The sequence below is a fragment of the Acomys russatus genome, chromosome 17, assembly GCF_903995435.1.
Source record: "Acomys russatus chromosome 17, mAcoRus1.1, whole genome shotgun sequence".
Lineage (NCBI taxonomy): Eukaryota > Metazoa > Chordata > Mammalia > Rodentia > Muridae > Acomys > Acomys russatus.
In genome coordinates, this window is record NC_067153.1 from 1663265 (window position 1) to 1686040 (window position 22776).

A 22776-nucleotide genomic window follows, 5' to 3' on the forward strand; every position below is an offset into this window, starting at 1 on the left:
CGCTCTTTCTAATAAGGATTAAACTTCGTCTGTTTACAGAGCCCATATTTTGAAACTGAGCTTCTCTTACAAAAGATAATTCCTGTTGCCAAACCTGGACCCTTGAAACAGTCAATGGCCAAGCCTAGACCTTTGAAACAGTTGAGCACTGAATGAGAACCTGAGTGGCGAGCATTCAGAATGTGAAGCCAGTTAGACAGAATAGCTCCATTGGACCACAGCCATCCGACAGTATGTGGGAGGGCCGGCTTCACGGCCAGCCGCTCCCCTCTGTGCTGCCGACACCTTTTGCTAGGGACAAATGTCCAGAGGGCTGACTGCACCGTGGGAAATCAGCTGCACGTGGACATATAAGTGGATGAGCTCTCATAGGGAGGTAATTAGATCTGGTTCAACACAGACAGGCATTGGGGTGCGTGCTTCCTGCACTACTAATGGAGTAGAAAAAGGAAACAAGTCAGGCATGTAGCCAGTGATGGAGGCTTCACTGGAGAGTCTGCAACTTCTGCCAGTCCTCCGAGATTCCCTGGACCTAGGCCACTGCCTCCACACCCAGCTGGAGAGGCACTGAGGAAGAGAAGCCTCCAAGGCAGTCATCTGCACATATCATCAAGGGGCTGAGGGGAGTGGTGGGGGAACAGAGGCTGAGAGAGCCACTTCAGGACCCCAAATCGGCCCAAAGATGGGCTCTGTGGTAGGCTGTGGCTCTTGCTTCAGTCTCTAACACTCATCCATCCACACCTGCTGGTGGCAGCTCCACATCCTCCACAGCCAGGTACCCTGCTTTTTTTTTTATCCAGGAAAAAGAGATTGTTCCTAAGCTCTGGTGTTATCATCGGTCTTCCTCCTCATCGTTACATTTTCCATTGTCTCTACTCTGAGCCCAGGCCTGTCAGAGCTGCCCTGGCTAACTGCTCACACTCAGTCCCAGATTACGGCAGGAAGCAGGGAGTGGAAGTGGGTGCTTGTGATCCCCCTAGAGCATTACATGGCAGAGGGAAACAAAGCAATTGGCTTAAAATATGAGACTTGTAATTAGGAGTCTCAAATGCTCTGGCCTTACAGACAGTGGGCCAGTTACATGTAACAGAAGAAAGTGGCTATTCTCAAATCTAATTTTTTAAAAATCTGTTTCCAGCTGGGAAGTTGTAGCACATGCCTTTAATCTCAGCAGAGGCAGGCAGATCGCTGTGAGTTCGAGGCCAGCCTGTTCTACAAAGTTAGTCCAGGACAGCCAAGGCTACACAGAGAAACCCTGTCTTGAAAAACAAAACAAAAAACAGAACAGAACAAAAAAATCTGTTTCAAAAGAATTCAATATCGTAGCCAGGTGCGGTGGTGCATGCCTTTATTCCCAGCATTTGGGAGGCAGAAGCAAGTAGATCTCTGTGAGTTCAAGGCCAGCCTGGTCTACAAAGCAATTCCAGGACAGCCAGGACCACAAGAGAAACCCTGTCTCAAAAAACCAAAGAAAGAAAGAAACCAGTATCATCCAATGAGACTGGGAAGAGTAGTTCAAGGCAACACCAGACTTTTCACCAAGACTTGGTCTTCTTCCCCATCTCCTCCTGGAGAGTGCCACCATCGACTTCAGATGCTATCACGACGATGGTGATGCCAAGCCCGGAACCTCAGCAGGCTCTGAGGCTGAGCACTTACAAGTGGGACCCAGGGCTGGGCTCTGAGATTCGAGAGCTCACACTGGGGCTCACCATAGTTGAAATGACATCCTTAAAAGCCAGTGTGGTGGGGGAGGGGGGCTGGAGAGATGGCTCAGAGGTTAAGAGCACTGTCTGTTCTTTCAAAGGTCCTGAGTTCAATTCCCAGCTACCACAGGATGACTTCCAACCATCTATAATGAGATCTAGTGCTCTCTTCTGGCCTGCAGGCACACATTCGAGCAGAATACTTATGTAAAAATAATAAATTAAATAAATGTTTAAAAAAAAAAAGCCAGTGTGAATTCCCCAGTTGGTCCAGTCTAGGTACTGCCATTCACATCAGCTATGCCACTTTGGACTGGCTACTTCAACTTTTCTGGACCTGGATTTCTTTAATGAAGAGTTCGGACTCTCTGCTTCAACATTTCTAACTTTCGTGTTTTTCTGGAATTTCTTCTCCGGGTTATTGATCTGCTCATCATCCACATTTTCAGTCTGACCTTCCCGGTCTGCCTCCAGCTCGTTACTGATTTGCATGCATAAAGGACATATTCATGTGACAGTTCTGACATCTGGCTCTGGTATTCCAGGCCTTACTAAATGAAGTCGCATCATGCCTGGCCCCTTTATACTGCCCCTTGGTTTGTGGTTTAACCAGCAGTGGGGTGCAAAGGAGGCATAAATAGGCTCACCTCATTGCTTGACATGCACTTACGTCTTTGGTGTCCAACATTCCTAACTCCTTTTTGCGGTGTCTCCAGAGCACAAGCCCTTGAAAGTGGGGCCTCAGCAGTGCTTGAAGGCAGGACCCCAGCAGCACTACCATATTGCCTCTACATATCTAACTTAGGGCCTGGCCCGTGGTTGGTAAATGACTGACTGACTGATAATTCCCAGCTAGCCTCGGCAAGCAGTAACCACCAGCTCTCGCCATGGGGGCTGTGGAAACCCTGGAGCCCACCCTCCTAACCTCCCAGAGTCTGGTTAATATCTGCCCTACTAAGGCTATTTTAAAATATAGCGGGTGTCTGTGTCTTGATTTATTGCTAGCAGGTTAGAAAATACTGCTCTAATAATAATTATAGGCCTAATAATAAACATTATTAGGCTGTGCTGGTAATTAACAGCAACGGAAGGCTCGTTGCTTTCTCTCCTCAGGGATCAACTACTGTGCACTGAACAAACCAGGCTGTGAGCACGAGTGTGTCAACACAGAGGAGGGCCACTACTGCCGCTGCCGGCGGGGCTACACCCTGGACCCCAACGGCAAGACCTGCAGCCGTGAGTGTGCCCCAGGGGTATGGGCGCTGATGGGGTGGGGCCCATGCACAGTCCTTTGGGCTCATTAGCAGCCGTGTCCTTCCAGCGCGTCTGGGTTTCCTGCATTTTATAACCAGCAATTGGCGCTGATAGTACTACCCACTTCAAAGGCTGAGTGTAATGATTAAGAGAATCCATATAAGGGCTAGAGAGATGCTTGGAGTTAAGAGCACTTGATGCTCTTCTAGAAGACCCAGATTCTGTTCCCAGCACACACACAGTGGCTCACAACTGTTTGTAACTCCGGTGCCAGGGGATTCAACACCCTCTTCTGACTCCACAGATACCAGGCACACATATAATACACATATACACATACGGGCAAAATTCTGATACACATAAAATAAATACATCTAAAAAGAATTTAAAGAGAGTTAGTATGTGCTGAGTACGGTGGTGCACAGGTTACAGTCTCAGAACTCAGGAGCCTGAGGCAGAAGGATGGTGACTTCAAGACCCCATGGGCCCTACAGCAAGATGTCATCTCAAAACGCTGGAGGAGAACAAGATGGGGAGGATGGATAAATAAATAAACGTGTAGGGGTTGTGGGTGTAGCCCAGTCAGGAAGAAGAGGGCTTAGCCTTAATGTGCACAAAGCCATGGGTTAGATTAGCCAGTACCGAATAAAGTTAGGAGGGTGGAAGGGAGAAAGTGGGGGAGGGAGGGAGGGAGAGTGTATTTAGACTGCTTAGAACAGGACTGTTAGCTGCTATTCTTTGCTAATAAAAGCATTTACACAGCTGTGTGGCAGATGTGGCGCCCGCGCGCGCGCGCGCGCGCGCACACACACACACACACACACACACACACACACACACACTAACACAGCGGGTCCTTCGTGCTAAGAGAGCAGCAGCCGCCGCGGCAGCAGTTTATTATTCTCTCCTCCCAGAGTTCCAAAGAGCCTTCTTATAGGCAGCAAAACAGGAATCCTCCTCCCAGGTGAAATCCCTCAAGAGGTGATTGCACACAGGAGGACAAGTCTCGAGGAAGGGAGGGGCGTGTTCTCAGAGCAGTAAACATGACTAGCTAACCAAGATAAACACAGACGTGGAAGCTGCTAGAAACAGGACATGAAACAGCAAGACAGACAGGCAGCCCAGTCGGGCCTGGTTCCTACAGACAGAGGCAGGTGGATCTCTGTGAGTTCAAGGCCAGCATGGTCTCCAGGACAGCCAGGAATACACAGAGAAACCCTGTCTCGGAAAAACAAAACAAAAAAGCATTTACTAAGTCAGATAGGCCCGAAATTCAAGCCTAAGCTCTGTCACATTCTACATATATGACCCAGACAGGTTGTTCTCCAAGCTTCAATTGCCTGTCTATTTCAAAAAGTGAGGACGTTAATAACTGTGGTTCCCTGGTGGTTATGGGGAATGACGGAGGCCATTGCCATCTCTTGACCTAGTGCCTGGCCTGTGGTAAACATAATACTAAAGATAAAAACCCTAGTCCATATCCCCAGGCCTATGACAGTGGACCACCCAGTCCAGCTTGGGACAAGAGGCCAAAAGGGGTGGACCTTGGAACACTTTGGACTATCCAGGCTGGCATGAGGACAGAACCGCACAATATGGGACTTCTAACTCTTTCCTCAGTTTCCTTGAATTGGAGCCACATCAATGCTTGGTGACATAAACACATGGGAACTTTCAAGTCTTATCAGCATGATGAGCCCATTTTATTTTTATTTTTATTTTTTATTTTTTATTTTTGTGAGGTACAGTTTCCACAGGCCCAAGCCAGCAAGCTGAGAGTATTTGGGTCTGTGGTGGATCCTAGGGCCCTGACACACTAAGAGCTGGTGCTAGCGACACTGGCCTCCATAGGAGGGTCTCTTTGTGTAGCCTTGTGCCCAGGATGCTCTGCATCTGTCAGCTCTGCACGCAGAAGTAGACTGTACGTGCGAACCATGCAGCTGTTGAACATTTGGACCCTCGACTGCCAGGAGAAGAAGTTTCACAGCTCAAGTATGAGACACGGAGCCAACCCGGGGGAACCTCATTCTCCTTCATCTTGAGAAGGAACAAAATGCCTTGTTTTGGCTTTCCAAGCCTGATCCCGGAAGCCAAAGGGCATCTGAGCAACGGAGTTGATGTGAAAGTCAGCGCTGTGCTGTGCACTTCCTGATAGATGGCTCTGGGTCCTGAGCTGCTAAGGAGCAGGCGATCTTTGTTAAACTAGAAAGTGCCTGGCTAATGGAGCTGCCATGTCCTGTCTTCCCAGCATGTGTGGGGTTGGCTTGCTGCTGCCCTGGCAGGGATCCCCTATTTCGCTGCACGTATCTTAGAAACTAAGGAGTCCTGGCCTCCCTGGCTCTCCCGGGATGCCTTGGGGAGTCTAGAAGAGCTCAGACATGAGCCCAGAAGAGAAGGGGGGAGGGGTCTTTTCCTGTAAGATTTGTCAACTTTTACAAAGCATAAACAAAGCTGTTTCTGTCCAAAAGTCCCCAGGGAAATGCATGGGGTTCTGAGAGCCCAGGCACGATGACCGCAAGCCCTTCTGCAGTGCTCACTCCACGCAGGCGCAGCTGTGGGCACCTTCGGTACACTAACTCACTCCACGCAGGCGCACTGTGGGCACCTTCAGCACCCTAACCCACTCCATGCAGGCGCAGCTGTGGGCACCTGCAGCACACTAACTCACTCCACGCAGGCGCAGCTGTGGGCACCTGCGGCACACTAACTCACCCCACGCAGGCGCAGCTGTGGGCACCTTCAGCACTCTAGCTCTCACGTTCCTCCCATCAACTCGGCCGGTAAATGGCAGAATCGGGATGTGAGCACGAGTATGTGGCTCCTGCGACCTTGCACATGTTTGCAGTAGGTGCCGCTACCAGCGGACTATTCCAGAAAGCACTGGTCCTCAGCCAAGCAGAGGGAAAAGGCGTACTTCTGTCTGTCCAGCTGACGGGGAATGCACTTTCTCCACTTAGTAAATCTGGGGCTCTCTGTGGGAGCTGACCACTGCAGCTGTGTGTTCCTTGGCCTTCAGCTCTCCCTGCCCTAGGGCCAGCTGTGTGGTGTTTGGGTGCCAGAAGGGGCCACACAGGCAGCCCAGGCTTTTGTTTATTTTCTGAATCTGGATTTCCTGCTTAAGAGAATTTTTTTTTTTAAACTTCACTTTTTAATTTTCAATAGAATTGAATTGAACAGTAATTCTCTCTGAGCACTATTTACTAATAATAACAAGCATGCCCTAGGTGGTTGGCGTACGCCAGCCTCTGTCTGGAGGACTTTAGATGTACTGTCTCTTCTAACTTTCACAATATTACTACCAAGAAAGTGACCACCATGTGTCTGAGGGAGACAACCCAGTTGGTAAAGTATTTGCTTGGCAAGCCAGAGTTCCACATCTAGAACCCAGATAAAATGCCAGGTGTGGCAGCATGCCTTTGTAATCTCAGCTGAGAGCCAGGCAGTCTAGCCTGCCAGTCTAGCCTACTGGTTGGGCTTCCAAGCCAGTGAGAGAGACCCTGCCTGCAGGACATAGACTGCAGGTCCCAAGAATGCTGAAGTTGTCCTCTGGCCTCCGCAGGAATGCTCACACACATGCATGTGTATTTCCATACATGAACACACAGAGACAGGCAGGCATTTAAAAAAAAAAAAAAAATGAAGAAAAGGGACCTGCCTCCAGGTCAGGGTCACAGCACAGCAAGGAAAGTGGCCCTGGCCTAGTTTGCTTCTCTGCTGCCGTGATAAACTCTGTGACCAAAAACAGCGTGGGAAGGAGACAGCTTGGTTCAGTTTACACTTCCAGGTAACAGTTTAGGGCTAAGGGAAGCCAAGGCAGGAGCTGAGACAGAGACCGTGGAGCCACGCTGTACACTCGCTTGCATCCAAGTTCACAATCATGGTGGGCTGAGCCCTCCCACAATAGGGCTACATCAAGAACATGCCACACACGCCCACAGGCCAACCTGATGGAGGCAGTTCCTCAGTCCAGAGTGACTCTAGGTTTGTGTCAAGTCCGCTGAAACTGGCTACAGAGCAAAGCTGGTTTCCCAGCTGCCGCTGCCAGGAAGGCTTTAGTTTGCAGGCTCTGGGTCAGTGGAGCACTGGCCCCAGTCCCTTTATGTTTTCCTATTTTGTGACGGATGCAGGGGTGGACCACTGTGCACAGCAGGACCATGGCTGCGAGCAGCTGTGCCTGAACACGGAGGAGTCCTTTGTCTGCCAGTGCTCTGAAGGCTTCCTTATCAACGATGACCTCAAGACTTGTTCCAGTGAGTCCCCCTCTCATCTCTCTATGAGGGAAGGGTTCGCAACAGGACAGCATGTTTTTCTCGGCCCCTTTTCCTCCTCCATGGAGACTAAGGGGAAGTCTGCTGGGGAAACCACATGCTGTTAGTAGCAGCAAATGGGACCAGTTACTTGGTCCCCATCACAGCCCAGAAGCCTTGCTGACAGGCCCAGGGACCTCACGTGGCTTTGGTCTTACAGGGGCGGACTACTGCTTGCTGAGCGACCATGGTTGTGAATACTCCTGCGTCAACACAGACAGATCCTTTGCCTGTCAGTGTCCTGAGGGTCATGTGCTCCGCAGCGACGGGAAGACCTGTGCAAGTGAGTCTAATCATGTCTGATATCCTGGGACAGACAGGATTTGCTACAAGCCCTTGTGGGTGCCAGTGAGCTGCTGGCGTGTGCGTGTACCTGAGTATCCTCTCCCAGGCTTCACCGGGCACCCAGTGATGAGGGTGCCTGCATCCCATAGCCTCAGACTTCCTTCCCACGCTCCTGGAAGTGGCTCTGCTATCTCCACGCCCTGCCTCCCCACCATTAGGAAACAGGCCCTCATTCTTGGCATGTTGCTCTGGTTTGAGTTGTGGTTTGTTCATACTTAAATTTACGTTCAAGTTTGGTTGCCATTGTGACACGTTTGAGACATGGAAGTTTTCCAAGGTGATTATGTTGGTTGGAAGGATTCGCGCTTTCTTGGGGGGCGGGGGGAGGTGTGGGCTGGAGGCGGAGAATGGATAACTCTAAGTGACATCAGTTCCTGCCCTCCTGACCCTGTCTCTTTTGTACACACCTTCTCACCTCTGTGCCTTCCCACCAATCAGATGAAGCAGAATGAAGCTCTGCCTTTACTCTTCTGCCCTTCCTCGACATTCTGTCCATGTACCGTGCAGCAACGCCACGGAGTCCAGGCCGAGACGCTCAAAGCTCTGCTCCTAGCCAGTCACGCCTGGGACTCACAGTGCAGATACTTGCTGCCAGCTGGCTGCATGCCAGCCGCCGAGCACTGTGCTGAGCACATGCTGTCACACTCAGGGACAGATGAGATAGCCGCAGTTCAGACTTGGGGAACAGTCCAAGATGGCCTTCAACTAAGTAGGGGCTCACTCTCTGTGACACCCTGGTCGGTTCTGAAAAGGAGATGTCCGAGACTCTTCAGCCTTCACTGAGCCCTGTCAGCTCAGGCCAAGGCCAGGTTGGCAGGGATGCTGTCTAGGTATATGTCTCTTGGTAGCTGGCTTTACATCCCTTCTCCACTTAAACAAAAGATCCAGGCTCCCTCCCCTGGTGATGGCGGCACACACTTTTAATCTCAGTGCTCGGGCGGGGGTGGGGCAGGCAGAGGCAGGCAAATCTCTGTGAGTCTGAGGCCTGCCTGAGTCCCAGGACAGCCAAGACTACACAGAGAAACTGTCTTGGAAAGCAAAAGAAAAAAAAGGTTCCGTTCTCCCTCATCTCTTCCACTCGATGAGGTCATGCTTTCTTCCTTTCATTCCCATTTCCAAGTGGGCCAAGATAAAGGACTGAGAACAGTTTGGGAGAAAGTATCAGAATGAAAGCAAAGAGCATACTTTGTTTTCCCTGGCCACTGTCTCTCTGACTGTAGGAGCAAATCCCGTGGCCACCGACACAGCTGCAGGTCCGGCACTCACGCATCCTCCGTTTTTCGGAACTTCACATGGGCAGATGAGCGGCCTGCACAGCTGCGCAGTGGTAACTGTGCTTCTTGTGAGAAAATGTTTTCCTAGTTTGGGGTGGATTCTTGGATCTTGGCAACTAGGTTGTCTATGTTGCAGCTTGCTTGTGGATCCCTGCCCAGCTGCCTCTCAGACTGCTGCTGCTGCCTGGGCACTGGGAGTGTGGAAAAAGGGTGGGTAAGCTAAAAGCATCTATGCTTCCCTGGCCGCCAAAGCCAGATGTGAGGGGCTCATGGGTGTGATTCTCCGTCATCTTAGATTATTCAGGCCCCTTCTTTGTTCTCTTTACTCTGATAATCAAGAGCAGAGTGTGAGATCATTGCAGGGCTTGTAAACTTTCCTCACAGAGCCTGACACATGCAGACCCTTCTATCATTCCCCCGCCCCTGAGCTAATCAGAGTTTTGCCTTCACCATCTTTGGCCAGCGCCTGTCTTCTCATTTAAAGTGTGTTTGTAACTGAAGGCATGATGCCGGCGCTTGTATGAGTGAAAGCCCAACAGTGCAACTGCAAGTGAGCTTCATGCATGATTGGGAGGCTATGAGAACATGTGAGGTAATCCGATGGGGTAGAACTTACCTCAGAACAATACGGGACAAACACATTTTCCCCGCCAGAGCCATTCCCCTAATTGAAGACTTTCTGTCTGCTCTCAAATGATTCGGTCCAGCTGCTCCATCCTGTAACCGTAACTGTGGTCACAGCTAATGGGGGTTGGGGTGAGTGTTCCCCTGCCCCTTGCCAGATGACACAGAGCCAGATAAGATGACTGTACCTCCTCAGTAATGTCTGGTGGACAGGAGATGGGAGTAAGCTGGCGTCTCCCAGGCCTTGCTCAGCAGATGAGAGGTTCCTTAGCCTTTATTTGGAGCCTTGACAACAGATGGTCTAAAGAGCCCTCACTTGTTCTGGAAGTTGCCTGAAGTGTAGAGCCAAAGTGCAGGTTCCTGGGCTGCTGGGTCAAAGTGGGTACTGACTGGCAGGAAGCCAGGCCTCTTTTCCTCTCAGTCCTCTGGTGCCAGGTTCTAGCTGTAGTTTGGGGGCACAGGGAAATGATGAAGTCTCTTCTTCCAGATGCAGCTCAGGGGCTTCTTTTCCTCACTAGTAGTTTCCTTTAAATGTAGCTTGTACCAGACAGGTGCCAAACACACTGCCAAACAAAACTCCATGGTCACAATACGCATGGAGTTCACAGCCCACTGCCTTCAAGCCCTTGGCAGAGGAGAGGCAAGAGGCCAGGTCTCACCTGGAGTTAGGATTCCCAGAGTGCAGCCTGGCAAAGTGAAATGAATGATGTAATGATTGAAGAGAGATCAGCTAGCTTCCCTTCGACTCTGCGCCCCTGCTGCAGGCTCCACTCCCAGCACTGTCACCTTTAATGGCTCTCAGGAAAAAAAAACAAAAAACAAAAAACAATCCAATGACAATCCTTGATTTGGCAGTGTGGGAGAGCTCCCCTTCTTCCACCTGTTAAGGCCTTTCCCAGGTCTTCTCAGAGCTTCCTGTGATCCAACTAAAGTGCTCTCTGAACAACCTCCCCAGGGCACCCCACCACCACCCCACCCCACCCCACCCCCACCATACAAAGACACAGCCTATCACAGAGTCAGCCCTATGGAAACTTCCTCCTCCCACCCCCTGGGTCCCTGTGCACAGATGTGAACGAACAGGGACACAGCAGAATATAAAGAGTAGGATCTGGGATCCAAAGATCCAAATTCACATACTGTTTTTTCTAACCTGGACAAGGAAGCTGGCCCTCCCTGTGTGTCTGCTCACCTTCAAACTGGGAGCGATTATCCCTGCCTTCCAGGTCCTAGAGGGTCACAGAGACCTACCTTCATAGACATGTTTTGAGAATTTCTAGTGGGCATTAAACCCTATGACACCCCTGTTAGGGTCTCACCCCTCATCTTTAGACTGCTCTTTACTGAGAGGCCCACAGGGAGCTCCCTGTATTGTTATCTGAAGACTCACCTTGCAGGGACAAGCTTAGGGTCCACGCTCTGTCTCCTATAGAAGCCACTGTTGGACCCTAGAGTCCACTCGGGTAGGTGGTCGTCACGAGAGACCACTTGAGGACCACAGTTGATGCAAAAGCACAAGGTTTATTGCTGACTCGTGTCAAGGGACCTCAGCATTCACTCGGAGGCGGAGGCACAGGCTACTTTTAAAGGCTAAAACCGCAAAGGTTAGGAGGGGCTGTGTGCCCTATGTTAGGATTGGCTCTGGTGGTCGCTAGGGGTGCTTATCTAAATGTTATTGGCTATTGTAGGGGTCGTTGGTCTTGGGGACTATTCTTGGCAAGGAGGGGTATTGGGGAGCTTCCAGGGAATTTCCAGAGGGTATTTTTCTGAGAATTGTTTACCTTAGTTGAAATTGTTTATCTCAGTTGGCCACCTTGATCTCAGAAACTGAAACTGGCCTTCAGTTTTTTCTGGGTCACGTTCCCAGGCTTAGGCTGAGAGAGAGAGAGCCTTACACCACAGCCTTGAACCCCTCAGCATCCAGGTGGCCACACTCCCAGTCTGAAAGGCCTCTTCAGCCCCAAAGTCCTACCCACCCTTCACCCTGCAAAGAGTCTAAGTCTGCTCTGGCAGCCATGACGAAATACCATAGACCATGTATTGTTTCCTAACCACAGAAATGTCTTTCTCATAGTACTGGAGGCTACAAGTCTGAACGCAGGGCGCCAGCATGGTAATACTCTGGTGAGGGCTTTTCTGCACCAGCGGCTGTTTCCTCTCGCGAAGGGAGAGAGATGGAGACAGGGAGTAAGTTAATGAGCTCTTTGGTGTCTTTTAAAATAAGAATACAGATCCTGGGGTGCCAAAATGACACAGTGAAGACGTGCCTACCACGCAAGCCTGGTGAACTGTTTGGTCCCTAGGATGTAAATAAAGGCAGAAGGAGAGACCTGACTCCAGAAAGTTATTCTCTGACCTCCATATTGCACCACAGCACATGAACTCCCCATCACGCCATATACACTGTGATGATGATGATGATGATGGTAAGACTTAGTTCCATTGAATCTGGGCCCCAGCCTTGCAGTCACAACCAAACCTAATCACTTCCCTTCCCTCAATTACCACCACATCAGGAATTAGGGGACTAGTCAGTCCAGTGCATAGCATGAATGAGGGGAGGGGCCTATCTTCATCTCAACACATCCCAGGAGTCCTCAGCTTCAGAACTCAGGAGCCAGAATGATGGTCTGGAGGGCATCTCGGTGTGGATGCATCTCAGTTTGGGGAAAGGCTTCTACAGGGGCGCCAAAGGTTCAGCTGTCCCCATTGAAACCGTCATGGTAGCTGTTGACTATGGCACCCGCGCCACCGGGGTACTGAGTCGAGGGCCAGGGACTGCGGATTTAACTCATGCACACACACAATAACACAGCGGGTCCTTTGTGCTAAGAGAGCAGCAGCCGCAACAGCAGCTGCGGCAGTGGTTTATTATCTTTTCCCAGAGTTCCAAAGAGCCTTCTTATAGGCAGCCAAACAGGAATCCTCTTCCCAGGTGAAATCCCTCAAGAGGTAATCACACACAGGAGGAAAAGTCTCGAGGAAGGGAGGGGTGCGTTCTCAGAGCAGTAAACATGACTAGCTAACCAAGATAAACACAGACGTGGAAGCTGCTAGAAACAGGACATGAAACAGCAAGACAGGCAGGCAGCCCAGTCGGGCCTGGTTCCTACAATTGACCTTGGGTTAGTAACCTTGGCAGACCACCACTATGGTCATCTCCCTCTAGGGCCAGGTGTGTTTTAGTTATATATCATATGTGGCGTTCAGAGTGGAGTTGCTATCTGTCGCTGTTGCCGAAGTCCGACCACACTGGACACATTACCCACAATTCCTACAGCTCCCACCTGACATGTAACTTAGGTGTGAGAAGCACAGTCTTTGTCTGCAATGCTGCGAACCCCTAGCCATCCTGGTCACAGATGGCAGGCCTCATTCACAATGAGGCTTTAGAGAGAGGTGTGACCTGCCTCTGCCCATGGGAACAGAAAAGAGAAAGGCATTTATTTGACTGGAAGATGTTTTCGTCCTGCTGTCTGAGATTTCTGCCCCTTCTACTTCAGCATTGATTAGTAATTGAGTCTGACCCATCCCCTTTCCTGGCTAGGAGTCTTAATATTTGCTTAAGCCCTTGGCTCATTTGTCCGTATTCTCTTGGGTGTTTGCCTGTGGTATGCCAGGTGTTGGTGGTCCCTGGGAATGACCTAATTCAATTTCTGCCTCAGCAGTGGCTACAGTTTCTCTGGAAGAAATATTTAAGCTGCGTCAGCCAACCTGTGTGGTGACCACTGGGATGTGGGTAGAACTGCCACAGGAGCAGGAAGTAGGGAGGCCCAAGTCTGGGGGAAAATGTTTAGTCTAATGCTGGAGGATCAGTCAGGGGAGCTAGCCACGGGTGCAACACAAGCACTTCCCTGACATGGACAGTAGTGTGTGCACGTCCATGATCAGGACTGGCCAGAGGGAGCCACAGGAACAGGTGGGACCTGTCACCTGTAGCTCGGAGAGTGACAGAAAACCTCCTGGAACCTACCTTGAGCCAACTATTAGTTGTCTTCCAAGATACTTACAAGACTGATTAGCTCCATAGAGCTGGGATCTAGAAACGCAGAGGGGATAGGTCTGTGACCTACTGGGGTCGGTACATCTAAGACAAGTCATATCTTCAGGTTAAGGAACCTTGAGAAAGTCACTTCTGCTTGATGGCTGCACGTTTCCTTGTCTCTAAATTGGAACTGGATCAGCATATTTCCAAGGTCCTTTCTGAAGGCAGCAGGCACAGGTCATCAGTCCACAGATGCATCCAAACAAGTGCAGTCCTAACCGGCGTATACACCATTCCCCCAGCTGGTGGTGAATCAGAGATTGTGGCTGAGAGGAGGCACTGAAATGCATCCCCACAGCAGAGCAACATCAGTCCCAGGAGGAGCTGAGGCCAAGTTGGTTTCCGGAACGGGTAGGTAGGAAGCACTAGGGCCTGTGGCAGGAAGTGAGTTCAGTGCACAATTAGCATTCTTTCTCTTACGGCATCTGGTGCTTGGACCGTGTGACAAATGAGAAGTGTGTATTCTGCAAGGCTGATGTGTAGGAGAGAGTGGGGATCCCGGCTGACTGCCAATACTGTCCACCCAATTTTCATTGGGAACATCCACATAGATCGTGTGACGTGGATTTAATTACCTTTGGTTTTAGAGTAGGAAAATGAAAAAAGCTTCCTCTTTTGCAAAAGTCCTTTCCTGGGACAAGTATGTTCCAGGCAGCAAGGCGCTGGTGACAGAAGAAGACGTAGGTATGCCCCATGGGCTCTTGGCTACCATGGCCCATGTAGACACAGCCACACAGGCAGTAGACGTGGATTTCCCAAAATGAAACATACAGGTTGATACTGCCCCAAAAGTGAGGTACATGTGGCTTTGAGACCCGTGCTATAGGGAAGACTTTCTGAGGAGTGAGCAGTGAGGAAAAGGAGAGAGGAGCTCAGAGAGCAGACTCTGGGCCAGGGAGGAGACTGCTGTGAGGAGACAGGCAGTATGAAGCTAGAGAGCGTGAGGTGATGAGGCTGGAGAGCAGGTGTGCCAATCCCACTAAGGACTTCCGGTCTTACCATCATTAGAAAGTGACTTTAAAATCCCAGGCACAGGACTGGAGAGAGAGTTCAGCAGCTCATCTAGAGAGCCTGGGTCCCATTCTCAGCACCCACATGACAGTTCCAAACCATCTACACTCCAGTTCCAGGGGATCCTGTACCCCTGTCATGGCTCCAAGGGAATTGCTCACACATGGCAAAAATATACAAGCAGGCAAAATGCTCACACACATAAAGTAAAATATTAAAGAAGGAGAAGAAGCTCTTGTTCCTGGTGTCTAGTGCTTTTTGAGATACTGCACTAACTGCATGATAGGCCATCATCTGCCTCTGAGCTACATCCACAGCCCAGTTTTGGCTTTTATTTTGAGATGAAGTCTCATGAAGTTGCCCAGATTTGAACTCACCTGAGTTTGGTCTGTAGAACTCACATGATAGAAGGAGAAAAATGACCTCCTGCAAGTTAACCTCAAACCGCTAAATGTAAACTATGGCATATGTTTCTTTTTTCTTTTTTTGTTTGTTTACTTGTTTTTTTGAGACAGGGTTTCTCTATGTAATCTTGGCTGTCCTGGACTCACTCTGTAGACCAGGCTGGCCTCAAACTCACAGAGATCCGCCTGCCTCTGCCTCCCGAGTGCTAGGATTAAAGGCGTGCACCACTACACCCTGCTGGGATATGTTTTTGATTGTGAGCACATGCCCATACACACACACACACACACACACACACACACACTGTAATTTTTTTTCCTGTTCTTCCTTGCTTTTGAGAAAGGGCTTAGTAATGTAGCCCAGGCTTGTCTTGAACTCAAGATCCTACTTTAGTCTTCCAAGTCACGGGTTACAGGAATGTAACATCATGCCTAACTTCCCACTACTACTTTATATGAATAAGTGCAAATAAAATACATATTTTTGTTTTTGCTTCTATACACACAATATAGTATTCAATATAGTTGATTCTATTTTTTTTTTCATTCAATACTATTTCCTAGAGATGTCTTTGTATCATTACTATCTTAGTCACTGTTCTTTGGCTGTAAAGAGACACCATGACCAAGGCAACTATTATAAGAGAAAGCATTTAACAGGGGTCTTGCTTACACATTTCAGAGTTTTGGTCATCATGTCATGTAGGCAGACACTGGAGCAGTAGCTGAGAGTTACATATTGACCTATACACAGAGAAAGAGACTCTGGGCTTGCTTGCCATGGGCGTTTGAAACCTCAAAGCTTACACCAGTGACACACTTCCTCATAAGACCACATAGCCTAATCCTTCTAATATTTTTAGATTGTGCCACTCCTTAGGGACTAGGCATTCAAATATATGAGCCTATGGAGGATATTCTTATTTAAACCACCACATTCCACATAATGCAAAAAGCATTTAATTAAATTCCAAAAGCCTCCATGGTCTATCACAGTCTCAACATTGTTTAAAAGTCCAAAATTCACCATCTCTCCTCAGACTCTTAACTGTAACCCCCATAAAATAAAAATAAAAACCAGTGCACACACTTTCAGCATACAGCGACACAAAATATATACATTACCATTCCAAAAAGAAGGAAAGGGAGAACAGTGAGGAGATACTGGACCAAAGCCAGACTGAAAACCAGCAGGGCAAACTCCTCTGCATGCCCACATCTGACGCCAAATCCCCCTTCAGGTCTCCAGCCTCCTCCAGCCTTGTTGATGGTGGCACACTTCTTTCTCTCGGGCTGTTTCTACACCTTTTCACACATCTGCTGCGAGCTAGGTAGGGTCTTGCCTTGAGGCCACTGTTCCCTGTATTACCATTCAGCATCAGGCTTCTCTTTAAACTTTTTACATCCTCAAGCAACGGACTTAGCTCCATTATACTTTCTGGTGCTCCTTTTAGTCCCAGACTGTACATTTTGTGTTTTCTTTGTCTAGTTTGCTCCTTTTCACATAGATCTGCATAAGAGTGATTACTAGTAACCACATGACACATTTAATACTAGACTGTCTTGAAATCTCCTCTGCCAACACCATTAACAAAACTCTTCAATTTAATATCAGGCAGATTTTCTAGGACAAGGACAAAAAGCAGCCACATTCCTTGCCATGATGTCACAAGAACTGTCTCTAGTCCAGTTACTACTATTCTTCCCATCATAACCCAGCCATCGTAATGTACATTGCTCACAGCACCACTGTCCTCTATAATCCTACTGGCATGGCCCTTAAAGTATTCAACTGGTTCCTAAGCCCAAGTCCCAAAGTCCACATTCTACCATCAAGCAGCATAGTCTGGCTGCTTTCAGCAATACCCGACTCCTGGTACCAAAATCTGTGTTAGTCACTCTTCTGTTGCTTTGATGGGGCACCATGACCAAGGTGGCTCATATTAAAGAAAGTGTTTGATCGGGGGCTTGCTTACAGTTTCAGAGGTTTAGTCCATTGTAATCATGGCAGAGAACATGGCAGCATGCAGGCAGGTTCTGGAGCAGTAGCTGAGAGCTACATACTGACCCATAGGCAAAGAAAGAGACTCTGGGCTTGCCATGGGCTTTTGAAACCTCAAAAGCTACCCCCAAGTAACACACTTCCTCCAACAAGGCCAGCCTGGATTCAGTTCTCAGCACCCACATGACAGCTCCAATACCACTACTCCTTGGTGACTAAGCATTCAAATCTATGAGCCTATGGGGGCCGTTCTTATTCAAACCAGCACAATTACGTAGGGAAGTTCCTTCTTCTTTCTACAGCTGTGTTATGTTTCATTTCATTTGGCCAGTTCCCTGTTTCTAGACACTTTAGTGGACTCTCACTTTTCATCCTTACAGTAATGAAGTCAATAACTTGAATGCACACGGTACAAGGGTGTCTGCAGAAGGGAGTCCCTAAGGGAATTGCTGGGTGAAAGGTGCATTCTGCACCTTCAGCTGACACTCCTGCCCAGGCATATACGCCTTTTAGTACAGTTGACTTTGGAAGCTGTATCTGTTTTGCCTTTAGCAGCCATCTGCAGAAGCCTCCTATGATTGACAGTCACCACTGTACTCTGGATCAGATGCCCTGAGGAGATGTGCAGAGGAGAAGATAAGCTTGAAAACTCTTCACTTACTTTAAAGCATGCACACAATAGCGGTTTCGGGAGAACCAAGGAGCTGGGCTGGGAGCTGCTGCCATGGCATATAGCCAAGGATGTGGACATGGCCCTATGGGCACGGGGCTTCTGCCTGCTGCCCTGTGCTCTGAAGGCCATGCCATCTGACAGATGTGGGCTTGGGCCACTCTGGCTTGTGGTTGCTGCCTCTGCTCCTGGGGGAAGCTGGGGCTCAGTTGCCTGTATCTCTGTTGAGGAAGACCCTGTGGTCTTCAAGAAGACAGCCTGAGCTGTGGCTAACAGAGTGTGGCTGCATTGGGGAGTCCCATGCAGGAGTGTGCTTGGAAGGTTCACTCTGGGCTAGGGCTTTGGCAAGACTGGCCCAAGGAGAGCTTTTGTTATTTTATTGCCTTGGAAAATGGAGTATTCTTATAAATTCACGGTGGCGGAGGAAAAATGCTCCCATCTGTGCCAGCCAGCTGTCTGTGCTGTTTCACTTAGTGGTACTTTCAACTATGTGACGGACCACTCCAGCCCCAGGGAAATGTTCTGTATTATTAATGAGTCCAGAATGTGTCCCTGCTTTAAGGGTTTACAAAACATGCAAAGTTTACAAAAGGAGTCCACCGGGAGGGGTAGGTATGAATAGCCGACAGGTGCACACTCTCTCTTGAAATCCTGTTCCCTGTCTAAATGGCTGGGTTAGCTTTCAAGTAGCTCTATGGTTCTCATAAAATGTTACTGGCCCTGGTCCTCGGTTTCAAGCTTTGAAACCCAGAAGTCCCCAGAAGCCATCCAGCCCTATAAACTGCAATGCCATCCTTCAGTAGCTTAGTCCAGTGACGTCAGAGTCATCCTTGGCTCTTCTGTCTGAGCTAGGGCGAAGGCAGATTGTTCAACTGTTCCAATGAAGGGGAGTTGACAAAAAATTGCCCTTTAGATGAACCTTATTAGGGGAGAGCCTGATGGCCACAGGCAGCTGTGATCAGGCCATGACGTGAGAGAGCATTCACAGACACAGACACACCACAGTAGAAAAGCTGAGCAGAGAGAACCCTGGGCCTTTAGGAGTAAAGGACATCCTGATTCCTTCAGGTTTGCAGTGGAGGTGGCCAGCCTCCATAGCATGTGATCTGGCCGGGTTGCCTGTGATCGGTGGATCAGGGTGGCCAGGTTTGCTCACCGCTGCAAGAGAGAAGGCGCAAACAACAGATAGGCTTCAGGGAGGAGGGGAGGTGGCCTGAAGGGGGAGAAAGATAGGCTCTATCTTCAAAACATAGCCAGTCTGACCACATGATCACCTCTGTGTTCTGGGCCAGCCAGACCATTGCAGTTGGCTATATCCATCTCCTGTGTTCTTCCCCTACTCTCACACCATTCTGTGCTTTCAGAACACAGCCAGACTGAGGCATTCTACTGATCAAAACATCCTGTGACCGCCCTTCTCCCTCAGACATGCATACCCCATGCTCTGTACTGCCTGCCCCTACCCTGCTGGGCTCTTTGCCTTCTTGCAACATGACGGGCCATGCTCTTGCATCTGCAGTGTGCAGATGCTCACCTTTCTCACCCAGAGACTCTGCCTCAGACACCAGCATGCACTTCCTCTCCGCTTCCAGGGCTCTGCTCCTTATCTGACACCATGTCAAGCCCTAAGCGAGCAGATGCCCTCTGTCCCTCTTGTCCTCTTTATCTCCAAAGCATTTTCCTTCCCCCACCCCAAGACATGCTTGTTTATTGTTTGTCTTCCACACACACCAATCCCCATACATTCCTGACACCCATTGCGGAATGCAAAGCCCCATGGAACAAAAAAATGCTTTTTTACTGGTCATTCTGTCCTTAGTGGCTAAAACATGTCTGACCCACAGTAAGAATTCACAGCAAGTTTTCTGATTGTCTAAAGACCATGAGTTCAAGGCCAGCCTGGGCTACATGAGGATAAACTATCTCAAAACAACAACAAAAATCATTGCTGCCTTTGAATAAGTGAGCAAATAGGCTAAGTGTTCTACATGCATATATACATCCATAGGAAAGTGGGTCTTAGGCTTACACTCTTACGGTCTTAGATATTCACATCTCCTTTTAGAAACTGTCTTTTTCTGTTTATTCTCCCCTATAGGGCTTGATGTTTTGCTTTATGTATGTATGTGCTTTGTATATATTATGAATTCTTGGTTGTAGATACTTTCTGTGCTGAAATAAACTGTGTGAGGAAAGACACTGTTTTAACTTAAGATGTGTACAATGTCTTCTAGGAATGAATAGGTCACTAATCTGTAAATAATTTCCTTCTACTTCTGTGATTCCAATCAGAACTGGATTCTTGTGCTTTGGGGGACCACGGTTGTGAGCATTCATGTGTAAGCACTGAAGACTCATTTGTCTGTCGGTGTTTTGAGGGATACATCCTCCGTGATGATGGGAAGACATGCAGAAGTAAGTTTGCTAGAGCTAGCCCATATGGCCTGAGACCCACCATGCCAACCTTGGTGTGAGCCACAACACACAACCAAATGGCAAGTGATGTCCTGTGCAGGATCCTGGAACAGAACAGGGCTGCTGTGTAATAATAAAGGAACTATATATAGCTATGTGCTTTACTAATTAATAAATGTCAAGCTAGGTGTGGTGTTACATGCTTTGATTCCCACTACTAGGGAGGCCAGTCTGGTCTATATAGCAAGTTCTAGGCTGCCTTACATAGTGAGACCCTCACTGAGCCTGGTGATGTACCCCTATAATCCTAGTACATAAAAAGCTGAGGCAGGAGCATGGCAAATTCATAGACTTCCTGAGCTATAGGCCATACTAGACAATTTAGCGAGACACTGTCTCAAATTAAAAAAATAAAATAAAAAAAAAGTGGGCCAGAGAGATGGCTTAGTGATTAAGAACACTTGCTAAGCCCAGCTTTAGTCCAAGCACTCAGGAGAAAGAGGCAAGTGGATCTCTGTGAGTTCAAAGCCAGACTGGTCTACAGAGTGAGTCCAAGGTTACTCAGAGAAACCTTATCTTGAAAAACAAACAAAAATTATAAACAAACAAACAAACAGGCTGGGGATATGGCTCAGTGGTAGCATGCTTGCCAAGCACACATAAGGCTCTGGGTGCAGTCCCTAGTGCCCAGTAACAACAACACGCAAAGAGGATTGTGCAGGCTGCACGAATGCTTCTTGTCCCTGTCTCTGTGAGACTTCTTAAAGCTCTTCCCAAAGAGCTTTGAGGAAAAGATGAGTACCTGGAATCGTTACTCATTTTCAGACAGGAAAGCCAAGGTTCCAAGAGGTTACCTGATTTTCCTAAATCATGGATTATGCCAGGGACAAAGGCAAGATTAGATTCCCAGGCTGCTGATTTAAACTGAAGTATTCTCCTAAATAGTCATACTGAAAACATCTCCGCTTGGCACCGTGTCAGAGGCCATGTCTGCAGACATGAGGCTGGATTGCATCCTGAGACACTGATGCTGGGGCTGGTGCCTGGGGATGTCAATGGCAGTGAGAGATTAAAGATTTAGGTCAATCTGCCCCGTGTGGTGGCGCACACCTTTAATCCCGGCACTTTGGAGGCAGAGGCAGGTGGATCGCTGTGAGTTTGAGGCGAGCCTGGTCTACAAAGCTTGTCCAGGACAGCCAAGGCTACACAGAGAAAACCTGTCTCAAAAAACCAAAACAAACAAACAAAAAAAGATTTAGGTCACCAACCTCCATCCCCAGTTTTACCTGCCTTCTCAAGTGGCACCTGAGTCCAGAGGGCAGGATGGATGGGTCTCCCAGGGAGATGTTCACATAGACTTTATGTTGATTCAGTTGTTTTAATCATGGTACTGTCCTTAGGGAAAGATGTCTGCCAGGCTGTGGACCATGGCTGTGAGCACCTTTGTGTAAGCAGTGGCGAATCGTACACCTGCAAGTGCCCGGAGGGCTTGAGGCTGGCTGAGGATGGGAAACACTGCAGAAGTAAGTAGCCTGAGTGAAGAGGATTCCTGCCTCTAGGACTCGGTGGGCCCAGAGCATCACTGAGTCCCTACACCCTCCCTTGCAGACTTGGTAACCATGAAACAAACTTGGGTTCCAACTTTGGGTGCTCTGCAAGTGTTTCCCAAGGATCAAGGCAGCTTGTGGGTTCTGCAGGAGTTCTCAGTGGCAGGCCAAAGTTGCCAGTCTCTCTGCTTCTATTTTCACTCAGTGCTTACATAGTGATTGGGCAGGTACCCAGGACCTAGTGTAGTGCCTTGCAAGTCGATGGGCAAAACAAGAATCATTGGTAGCAATTGACTACCAGGACAAAAAGATAATTTCAGTGCTTTTTTCTTCTTGGCAGATCACATATGTTGGAGAGGGGCTGGAGGGAGGAGGCTCTGTGGGTTTTGAGAGAGGGAAAAACAAGAAAACCTATCATTTGCTCTTCTAGATCAGGTTGCTCAGAACAGAGTTTCAATAGAAAGTGTGTTAGGGGGGACCCCAGAGATGGTTCAGTTGGTAAAGAGTTTGCTGTGTGAACATGGGGCCCTGAGTTCAAAAAGAGAACTTGTCTCAAACAATAAAGTGGATAGTGACTGAACAAGACACTCAACATTGACCTCTGACCTCTTCAAACACATACAAACATGCATGCATGCACAGACATTCACATAGACTCATGTTAGGATATTCCAGAAAAACAGATCCTAACAGTATTTCTGTGAAGGAGGCACGTGTACAACATGTTGGGGACAAAAGAAGAAAGAGGGAGAAAAAGAAAGGGAAATTGACTTTAAGGAATTGGTTCATGGGATTGCCGGGGCTGGTAAGGAGGATGTCTGCAAAGCCAACTAGAAACTCAGGAAGAGGGGCTGGAGAGATGGCTCAGAGGTTAAGAGCGCTGCTCTTCCAGAGGTCCTGAGTTCAATTCCCAGCAACCACATGGTGGCTCACAACCATCTATAATGTGATCTAATGCCCTCTTGTGGCCTGCAGGTGTATGTACAGGCCGAGTACTGTATACATAGTAATAAATAAATATATGAAAAAAAAAGAAAGAAAGAAAAGAAACTCAGGAAGAGTTGGTGTTGAGAGAGTCTCCCCCTCCTCTGGGACTCAGCCTGCTCTGAAGGCCTTTAAGTGACTGAGTGGGGCCCACACACACTATGGAGGGTAGAGGTAGCCTGCTTTAC

The 22776-nt window shown here is 48.7% G+C and overlaps 1 protein-coding gene across 2 annotated transcripts in view; it reads left to right on the forward strand.

Annotated features, from left to right (window-relative positions):
• Positions 1–22776, forward strand: part of Matn2 (matrilin 2) — a 130462-nt gene that overhangs the window by 97151 nt on the left and 10535 nt on the right. For both annotated transcript variants that reach the window (XM_051159459.1, XM_051159461.1), the window contains exons 7-11: positions 2820–2942; positions 7088–7210; positions 7428–7550; positions 19935–20057; positions 21458–21580. In XM_051159459.1, coding sequence (XP_051015416.1) covers positions 2820–2942; positions 7088–7210; positions 7428–7550; positions 19935–20057; positions 21458–21580 — 615 coding nt within the window. The remainder of the gene's footprint in view (positions 1–2819; positions 2943–7087; positions 7211–7427; positions 7551–19934; positions 20058–21457; positions 21581–22776) is intronic.